The 10,626-nt window shown below is 34.5% G+C and overlaps 2 protein-coding genes across 3 annotated transcripts; one reads left to right on the top strand and one right to left on the bottom strand.

Moving 5' to 3' along the window:
- Positions 1 to 619: 619 nt before the first annotated feature.
- On the top strand, positions 620 to 1,605 carry LOC112276488 (uncharacterized). Its single transcript, XM_024507865.3, has one exon. The coding sequence runs from the start codon at positions 772 to 774 to the stop codon at positions 1,180 to 1,182; it is 411 nt and encodes a 136-aa protein (XP_024363633.1). The 5' UTR covers positions 620 to 771; the 3' UTR covers positions 1,183 to 1,605.
- Positions 1,606 to 6,333: 4,728 nt separating this feature from the next.
- On the bottom strand, positions 6,334 to 7,388 carry LOC112276463 (1,4-dihydroxy-2-naphthoyl-CoA thioesterase 2). Of its 2 annotated transcripts, none has more exons than XM_024507826.3 (3): positions 7,195 to 7,388; positions 6,708 to 6,895; positions 6,334 to 6,582 (listed from the first exon to the last, which is right to left on the bottom strand). In XM_024507826.3, exons 1-2 carry the CDS (start codon positions 7,375 to 7,377, stop codon positions 6,722 to 6,724), a joined length of 357 nt encoding a protein of 118 aa, XP_024363594.1. In that variant the 5' UTR covers positions 7,378 to 7,388; the 3' UTR covers positions 6,334 to 6,582; positions 6,708 to 6,721. The 2 variants fall into 2 exon arrangements, with proteins under 2 accessions (XP_024363594.1, XP_024363595.1); XM_024507827.3 differs by having other exon boundaries at positions 7,234 to 7,388.
- Between the last annotated feature and the right edge of the window lie 3,238 nt (positions 7,389 to 10,626).

Below are 10,626 nucleotides of genomic sequence, written 5' to 3'. Positions count from 1 at the left end.
TTCTTGAACCATGCAGCGCTGGACTTTCTTCAGAAGCAAAAACTATTTTGGCGTATGTCCAACTCTTTTGCGTCCAATCTTAATTTTGCCTCAAACTTTGAGATCTATGTTCAGGCACTGTGTGTGGTTGAGTTATGTCACCCTTTCTAATCTATATTACTTTCAAAACTATTTCCTCAAAATCCACCTCCAACGAAGTTGCATAAGGTCTGCTTTCGATTATCAATACTGAAGACAAGGCAAGGGCAGCGTACATGACCATATATAGAGGAGTTATGTATAGGTTCATTTTCGCCATAGCTCCTTGTTTTAGCATATATATATGTACATTTATATATGTAATGAAAATGGCTTTAAAATCCTCATTTCATTACATTAAATGACATTTTGAAAAGACTGAACAGCTGGCTTGGAACGGATAGGAGCTGATCTCGCGTTCACACCTACGCCCACTGATCTTCGCGCCAACCCCAATCAGGTTCGACCCCAATCTCAGGTTCGGTCATAGCTTCGGAATCGCGCCAAAAAGCAAAGACCCTGTTCGAACTTCCCGCTCAAAATTCCCGCGCTGGGCGGTGGTCTCTTTCACCACCAGTCCATCACCCGCCCTCCTCACATAAGTAGACGGAAGCCCCCCCCTTTCTACACCATCCTCCTTTACTTGCTCTCTTATCTCTGTACTGTCTTTCGCTGTCAACTTCAGTCGCTTTAGGTGCCTTCCTGTGTCATTTTGTTCTAAAGTTCGTGCGTTTAGGGTTTCGGAAGTTAGATATGGCGCGCACCAAGCAAACTGCCAGGAAGTCCACTGGAGGCAAGGCGCCCCGGAAGCAGCTGGCGACCAAGGCAGCCCGCAAGTCTGCGCCGGCTACAGGAGGTGTGAAGAAGCCTCATCGCTACAGGCCCGGGACGGTGGCCCTACGAGAGATCCGCAAATACCAGAAGTCGACGGAGCTATTGATTCGTAAGCTGCCCTTCCAGCGGTTGGTGCGTGAGATTGCGCAGGACTTCAAGACAGATCTCCGATTCCAAAGCTCCGCGGTGCTGGCCTTGCAAGAGGCGTCGGAGGCGTATTTGGTTGGTTTGTTTGAGGATACGAATCTGTGCGCTATTCACGCGAAGCGGGTGACCATCATGCCAAAGGACATCCAACTTGCTCGTCGTATCAGAGGAGAGCGGGCTTGAGGCGGAGGTAGTCCTGTTGATCTGCGATGCAATGGTGTTTGATAACACCACCACCGTATCGGAATTGTGTCGACTCTGTGTTCTAACCCTAGGCTTGTTGCATTGCTTAGACACTTTCTTAGGGGTATTTAAGTGGGGGCCATTACTTACAAATCTCTGACTTGTGCACCTAAGTGGCCAGTTGTTGGATGTTGCTACTACGAACGACATTGATCTGTAACTCCTAGTACTAACCAGTCGTCGGGAATCCTAGGAAATTAAGCGCGCGTCTAATTGAGCTCAATTGTATTAACCAGTTCGCTCGCACAGCCAACCCGCAAGAACACCGTGACTTTTAGCACACAGAGTTCCTGCAAGATACTTAAGTAAATGTCATTATGAACAAGTCTGTTTAAAAGTGGTACCATTTCGATCTACCTATAACTTTGTGAAAATACAATTGTTGAAATATCTTCAAAAGTTAATCGGTCCATTTCTGGCAGAACTACCGAGAAACAAACTCCTAATTCTAGATATTCTCCTAAACTATCAATAGGCCGTTTCGAAATAGAATGAACTTATTTAAAAAAGCCGTAATTAATATTCAATACTTGATCTAAAATCTATTGATGTTAAGTAACATGTTAATGTTGATGTCTACTCAGACAACTATCCTGACATGTATTGAAACATGCGCCGTGAACCTCTGAAATCTAAGTTTAGTGAGTTATACCAATACCAATACTTTGGTAGAATCTTTCAAATGTACCTTGAAGATCATTTGTATGCGTAAATTCTACTTACCCACAATCGAATATAATAATTTCTTATTAAATAATGCAATTCTAAAATAAATACACTCTAAAATTTTACTCTTGGGAGAGTATCATTTACACCCCCCTAATATGTTAAAATATCAAAAATACCTTTAAACTCTTGATAATATCAAATCTACCCATCAATACTTTTGATATTATCAAAAGTATCAAAAGATTGGAGATTGAGTATAATATCTCCAATCTCACAAAAGACAATGGATTCTATTATTTTTTGTGTTTTATATGATGTGCCTTGAATTTTTTGTTCGTACTGCACCCTCGGGCAGCTGCAGCCTCCTCGTCATCCATCGCCCTCCATCCACCTCCGCAGCGCTCGCGTGGACTGTTCAAGCAAGATTGTGATGTCCCCTAGTTTTCCATCGCAGCACAGATGCGGCCAAACAATTATTGAGTGACAGTGCTGGTCTGCATGTCCAACTGATGCATGACTCCAACCAATGCTATCTAGAGACTCCCTCGATCTTGTAGAAGTGACGAGCTTCGCGGGAAAATCGCAGATGGCGCTTGCAACCTCGCGGACCTTAATATCTGCTGCAGACACCGAAATTGACCTTCATGACAAAACAAAGGCTTTAAATGTCAACTACGAACTGCTACTTGCAGAGCTGGAGGCACTGCGGGGAGAACCTTCTCAATGGGTGCTGGATACGAAGAAATGTCACTAAACTAATTCCTCTGTTTCAAGCACGACACACCACAATCCAACTGAAACCTCAAAGTCTGGGTCTTTAAAAGACTGCTCCAAAATGTTAAAGAAGGAGGTTGATAACATGAAACATGAAAATGAAAATCTATGGGCTCAAATGTACGATAAGGACAACACTGTCATATCATTGCGCATGGAGCTGCATGAACCATTGAAAATAGTAGGCAGGTTGAAGGCGAATTGAAATGCTGTTTTGATGAAAGGAACATCCTCGAACTGGAGATCGAGAGCATTGGCAGAGCTCTCACAAATACCGAAGATGAAGTTCGAAGCAGAGAGTTGCAAGTGGATCAATTTGACACTGAGTTACAAAAAGTGATAGCATTGCTGGTGGAGACCGAAGAGAAAACGGATGAATCGGCACGTGAGTGGCTCAAGCAGATGGAGGAAGTGAAGGCTGAGAGAGAAGCTGCAAAACACTGTGCAACCGAAAAGGGCAGAGAAGTGACCATGCTAAGGAGACAATGAGGAAGGACAAGCTACTTTGCCGGAAGCAGAAATCCTTGTTAATGCCTTAGTTAGAGTGAATGAAATCTCTAAGCGCGATGTATACGAATGGAAGTTAAGGAAAGAGGAAGCGTCTCTTTAGAGTATTGAGATGCTTAGCATCATTCAAGAAGAAATGTCTGTGACCATGGATCTTGTGGAGAAATACATGGAATTCCTGGGTTCAGAGAATCATGGAAACATTCGGTTGTTTGAAAGGAGTATTTGCATTAGAGTTCCGATTCTCTCAACTCCGTTGTGCGATCCGTGATGGGTGGCGATGGCTCTGGGAACTGATTACAGCACCAAGAATCCTGAATTAAGAGTACCTTCTTTGTTTTCTTGCACAGCCTTGTGTCCCATTGAAGTCCTTAGTTCATCCTATTCTTGAAAATCTTTGATAGTTGAGTTGGACAGGGACGATCGTTCCCTTCAGTTGCACAATGTATTTCGTCATTTGTGATTTTAGGTGGCGTTGTACTATAGATGTCATGAATTGAAAGCAATCAGCTCAGTGATCAATTCAATGAATCCCAGTTCGCGACAAGGGGATGGTGTAGACAAATTACTTGTAGTTTCTGCACCATTTACGTGCAGGATTCACCACCTTTAGGTTTCGTCATCTGCGCTAGTGCTCTGGCTATGAACAGAAGAATGAGGACAGTGTCCAAGAGGTAATCAAGTCAATACCTCGTCAAACAGGAACATGATGCTTGGATGGAAGTCTGTGCGTGGAGGGTGTCACGGAGGACGGATGACAAGGGTGTTGCGGGGATGGAGGACGGATGACGAGGGGGCTACAGCCGCAGCTGCCCGAGGGTGCAGAATAAACCAAAAATTCAAGGCACAAAAAAAAAATGGAATCCAGTGACTTTGTCAAATTGGAGACAAATTCTCATATTCAACGCTATTTTTACTATTATCAAAACTTTGAGGGGTACATTTGCTATTATCAAGAATGTAGGGATATTCTTGATATTTCAACATATTTGAGGGGTATAAATAATATTTTCCCTTTATTCTTTTCTTTCTCTACTGATACAATAATTAATGATAACACTATATGTGTACACTTCTAAAACAAATATACTAGAAATGTAGAAGAATTTAATTAGATTTTTTATTTTCTTTTTCATTTACTAAAATTATATAGTAAAAGTAGAAAATAAAAAACACTGACATAAACACACACACACACACACACACACACACATATATACATATATATATATATATATATATATATATATATATATATAAATACTGTTTTTAAAATTTTATATTATGAAAAAATTATGGTTTTAATAGTTTGTAATTAAAAAGCATAAATAATATCCATCAAGAATATAAAGTTTTGTATGACACCAATTAAGTTAAATATAATATAACTATAATAATGTCATTGATACATTCCTCAATGATAATTCACAACCTTAGGGCATATAAAATCCATAAGATGTTGTTCAACATGTTACAAATTTAATTTCATAAATTTAATTTAATATAATTTAATTTTATAAATAAAATATATTAAATTTAACAATCAACCTTCATTATAGTTAATGTGTTTGTTATCATTTAGTGTTTTAAAAATTACATTTTTGTTTGAGATATTTATACTTGCACAATTGTAGCATGAGTAAGATGTTAGAAGACATTAATTTTTTAAATTTTTTCTAAATACTTGGAGGCAAACAAAATCCTGTATGCAATTTATATATATATATATATATATATATATAGAAACTTATTTGCTAGCCATTTGAAAATATCTTATTTCTATTTAATATTCTATATTTTATTAGTTTTTTATACCTTGTTGCAAAAAAAATTTATTTTTATTTTTATTTTGTTTTATATTGATTTTATTAACCAAAATGAAACTTCTATAAAATTTAAATTTAATATTTGAACTTTACATTGGGATGTATTAATCAATAAAGAGAGAATTAAAAGAGTATATATATATATATATATATATTAATATTTCTAATGATACATAATATTATTTAATTTTAAAAATATTAATTTAAATTATAAATTTTTATCTCTTTCCGTATGATCACTAATGCTATAGATTCTTGTTAGTAATCTACCAAGTTTTTTTTCTCAAGTTTGATACAAGTGGTGCACAACAATGAATTACAAGAATTTGTCTGTAATAGTAAAAAAATGACGCATCAAAAGAATGAGATAATTTGTAAAAATTCTTTATTTAATAGTTTTGAGATTTTGTTATAAAATTCCAAGTACTTTAATAAATAAATAAATAAATAAACAATAGGATGTTATTCTCAAGTTGCTCATGCGTACCAACGATCGTATGATTTTCGACTTGGCTACTCTGTGCTTGAGCATCCAAATTGTGTTGGCTGCAACCTGGAACTGACCATGTCTCGTCGCAATCCAACACTTCATCCCTGAATGCTCTCCATTGAAAGTCTTGGAGTTGGGGTTGCCGTCATCGTTCCAATTTTGAGTGGCCTCTAGGTGAGTGAAGCATGGGCATGACGATGGATAGGACAATGCGCTGCTAAGATGAGGCAGCAGCCGAGGAAGTGAGAGCAGGTATATTCTGCCTTCTTCGAGCTCCATGTGTAAGGGCAGCATGCTACTGTGGTGAAGAGGTCCAGTTGAGCTGGGCTCGCAGACGAAGTGATGAGGGTGACATTTAAGCAAATCTCCCACTGTTACCGGTCGAGTTAGGCTTCGGACATGATCGTCACCATGCATCACTCGGACTGGTTACATAAAAATCTCCTCCTTTCCTGTGAACACGTCTAGGTTGCCAGTCATCATCCTCTGAGATCTCCTTATAACAAAATCTTTTGGAGAGTCTCATGCTCCACTGTGCGCTGATTAAGCAGCCTCGTATGTTATTGCAGGTTTCAAGCATATCGGTTAAGGGAGGACAAATTTATTGGGCTGCAGACAAGATGATTTGCTAGAATTGACACGATGCAGTTTCGTAAAAGAAAACTTGTTTGTGATGCCTTCAAAGCCGCAACACTTCAAGACGTGAATCAGGAAGATTGAACACCACACTGTTGAGACACGATTAGGATTCATCATTCGGGCCATCCCTATGAAGGATTTTCTTTACAGCGCATTGGTTGTACACATCACGATGACACGAGAAACTGTTTGGAATGATACACTTCAAGTGAAATCGTGTTACATTCTTTGCTACAGCTTTGGTACATGGGACACCGATTCCGCTTTTCTTCTGCTAGAAAGAGCCAACAGATCCTCCAAAACTTTGGGCAATCTAATCGGAGCAGGTCGTCCTACAATCAGAATCAGACGTGCAACCGCGATGGTTGTGAATTCTTGAGCTTCATTTGGTGATGAATCCCTTGATTTGGAAGTAGTGAATTTGACATCCCAGACCTGCAATACATGGAAGCATAGGTCACCACTCATCCTACAGGAAAAACCCAAATCGTAGGACATGGTAAAAGGGATGTGATATATGGTATTAAATACACGATTTGGAGGATAGACCACAGTCTCACCTGAACATTTTTGCCTACTCGGAGTGGAACCGCCTTAGCTCTGTCCTCGGCACCAATGGGCGCAGACTGCAAATGATTGACAGCTCAAGCCCGGAGACCGCATACTCGCGAGCAGCAATTCCGGCTCCGAAGCTGGCCAATGATTCGGCCAGAAACGCTGTGACGCCACCATGAAGGACTCCAAACGGCTGCGCTAACAAGAACTGTGGTCAGGGACGAAACAGAACATGGTCCGTCTACTACATTATTGCTCACAACAGGTTTCACATACAGCAAAACAATTTCACACATATACGTTACGTGGGTTAAACCCTGTGTTGCCTACGCAAATGTATAATGAAACGCTTCTGATTCTTAAGTTCAATCAAACAATTTACCGATACGAATCACGCGGGGCACAAAGCGGAGAACACGCCAACACTCGATCTCTGGAAGCATGAATGTGGGGATGGCGCGAGGAGAACTGAATGCATCAGTGACCACTCACTTGAGAGGAATTTGGCTTGACGAGTAAGCTCCCACTGACCTCTGTGGCAGAAAGTTCAGCCCACACGAATCCAAGATAATTCAGCAAATCGAAACCAGAACCCTTCCCATCCCCACCTTCGCCATCTTTCACAGCGCCATCTCTCACGCCGGGAATCTCACCCATGGCGGCCCCGCTGGCCATCCCTCGCAATTACAACTACAACTACATCTCAAGCCAACGAAGCAGCTTTAAGACCTCAAGCTTCGTCGTCTTCTTCTTCTTGTTCACCGTGGTATCGATTTCGAGAGAGGTCACCGTAACCCAACAATCGGCGATACAATGCACCGAAACGATGCTACGTGCAACACAAATAATTAATGAATTTTACTAGGAGAAGATCTTTGTTGGTGGACTTGGTCGCTGAATTTGACTTGCCGCACTATTTTGAGTAGCTGAGATGAGTCCCTGGTTGTTGGATCGACGAAGTCCTATCGACGGCTTGTGGAGTTGATTCGTACCTCCCCGTTCACACCTGACTCTTGCGAAATGGGATGTGCTGACGGTGTGAATGTCTTGAACCAATGTAATATGTTGTCGTCAATGGCATTACGTCATCATTTTATCATCTTAATTTTTTCATTATTTTGTTCTTTATTTACAGGGTTAATTTTATCATCTTAAATAAATCATTTTTTTATTTTTTATTTTTCTAATTACATTATTAAATCTTCAAATAGATTAATAAGTTGGAAATATAGACATAAAACACCTTATTTTAAAATCTAAAATCGAATTTTTCAAATCAATTTTTTTTATCATTTTAATAAAATATTTGGATTTTAAATATTTTTTGGTGTCTCAAGCCTTAAAATATTATGAGAAAAAATGTTTGTAGATTGAAATGATTTTCTTAGAATTTTTTTGATCAATACCTAGATTTAAATATATAAAATTTGAAGTTAAGAACTTGGTTTTCAATTGAAAATATTATAATACTTCAAATTAGGTAATTGAAATCACTATGCAAGCTAATGGAAGTATATATGTTGAAAATCTAATGTTATAAGAGTATTTTTTTATTTTTTTATTTTAAATTCTTGATACCATAGTTTTAAAACTTGTACTGATGTTATAATTTTTTGTAAAAATTAATGTGCAATGAAATTGTAAAAAACATAATACTAGTGAAGACTTCAAAGTATAAGTGTGTGCATTTTAAGAAATGGATAAATAAGGTATTTTAAAGATATAACTTATGCAAAGTATATTTCTTTTAAATAGAGATTAAAAAATCTTTTCACATTTTTATCTTCACAATTTTAAAGTATATTTAAATTAAATTATATATAATTATTATATGTATATTTTTTAAAATATAATTATAAATTTGTTATATATATTTAGATTTATTTATTTATATAAGATATTATATTTTAATGATTAAATATCTTTTTAAAAAATTGACGTCGTAATTACTATATATTTATAGTAGTAAAAAAATTCAAATATTATATAAAATAATAATACAAAGACTTATAAGTATCTTACATTAATTTTTATAGAATGTAGAAAATCAAGATTAAAAGAAATGTACTACCTTCTTAATAAAGATTAGATTTATTAAATGAATATATACATATAATTATTTTCTAATTTCAATTGTAATTCTTCAAATCTAAAGCAATAAATAGAAGTATCTAGAAACATGTTGGAAAGATAGATTTTTTATTAAGAAGCTTTAATAAAATTTCTTAGATTTAGCTTACATATTCAAACAATTATAGATATGTCATGTAGCTATAGAAACTTTTACCACATGTTTCTTTCTTTTAGGAAGTCAAGTTGGAAGTGACCAATAACTAGACAATTGGACAATAAGCCTTACAATCCTTTAAAAGCGTTTATTACATCTTCTTTATAGTTAGTTTATATAGAAGCAAAATTGGGACTATCTTCAATCTCATCAATACCTTTCTTATACTCTAGTTATAATTCAAGATTCTCTAGTTTTTTTCTTTTTTTCAATAGCTATTTTAGTCTTTATGACCATTTCTTCTTTTATTAATGTTTTTTAGTAATATATAAATTTATTGTTTCTTCAAGGTTTTATCAAGATTTATGTCCTTTATAAGATCTAATAACAAGTTCACGGAATCATCCATTTTAATAGAGGTATTTATAAAGACTATTTAAATAATTCTTTAAGCTAAAAAAAACAATAAACTTTAATATACTTTAAAAGTTAAAAAAATATATAAAAGAATTAGTAAAGGCATCTTGAAGATATTACAATAAGTCTTTGATAATTCTAAAATATATTATTAGAATATAAAATTTGATTTAATAATATATATAGTAAATATAAAAAAAAGACATGTAATAATTAAATTATATGGAAGCTAAATAAAAGATACTATTAATTAGTATTATTTTAAATTTTAAATTTGATTTAAATACACTATTTGATTTCATTTTATAATAAGAAAATAAGCCATATTAGTATAATTTATATTAGATAGTAGTTTTGCAAGAAGTGCATGGAAGTTATAATCTAATTCTAATATTTTTTAAATTTATCTTTTTTAATTGCTCCAAAAACAAGAAAAAATTAATTATAGATTTTCAATCTACTTAAAAGCCATAAAATTTTAGAATTGGTTTACTCAATTATTCTAAAAGCTAGAATTAAATATTGAGAATTAAAAACCTTATAAATATTTTAATGTAAAAAAAATTATTTTATCTTACAAAATTATAGATAGATTTAAATAATTTAAGATATTAGTTTCTTCTTTAATAATCGTGCTAGTAACACATATGCATTTAGTAGAATATGGTTATGTTTAAGGATTTTTAGAATGATATTTACACAAAAAGAAAAATTTAAAAGAATCTAATAGAATATAAAAAATAGAAAATATGATATATAATAAATTATAAAAATAACTACATAATTGCAATGATTTCTTATCACAATAGCTTAAGATATATTTTAAACACAAAAATTATGAAAATATAATAAACTCTTAGATTTTTTTCTAGTGATACAAAAGATTGCAAAGTAAATATATTATAAAAAAATAGATGTTATTAAATTTTCTATAAATAAAATATTTTAATATCAATTTGATGTTTTTTTTCTCCACTATTGTGTTATAACATGGCTATTAGGTGAAAGAGTAAATAGACACAAATAATCTAAAAGAGCTTCATTAAAAAAATAGTTGAAGATCACTTTAGAAATTATAGGTAAAAGATAGGTAGGTACTAAATTTTTTGGTGTATGATTCTATTTTTTATTTATTAAAAGATCTTTTATTTATTTTTTAGGACCACAAAAATAAATAAATACATAAAATTTAGTAACAAAAATAATAATACATCCATTTTTAGATTAAAAAAAGATATTTTTTTGTAAAATTTATAAAAATAACCTTAGATTTCTACCTA

This window comes from Physcomitrium patens, chromosome 24 (genome assembly GCF_059467195.1).
Source record: "Physcomitrium patens ecotype Gransden chromosome 24, ASM5946719v1, whole genome shotgun sequence".
Taxonomy (NCBI): Eukaryota; Viridiplantae; Streptophyta; class Bryopsida; order Funariales; family Funariaceae; genus Physcomitrium; species Physcomitrium patens.
The sequence above is the reverse complement of the archived record's forward strand: the minus strand, read 5'-3'. Positions and strand labels throughout refer to the sequence as shown.

Coding starts and splice junctions, on each gene's coding strand:
- LOC112276488 (XM_024507865.3), top strand. CDS start 772: ATGGCGCGCACCAAGCAAACTGCCAGGAAGTCCACTGGAGGCAAGGCG.
- LOC112276463 (XM_024507826.3), bottom strand. CDS start 7,377: ATGGCCAGCGGGGCCGCCATGGGTGAGATTCCCGGCGTGAGAGATGGC. Junction 6,896..7,194: donor TCAAGCCAAATTCCTCTCAA/GTGAGTGGTCAC, acceptor TTGTTAGCGCAG/CCGTTTGGAGTCCTTCATGG.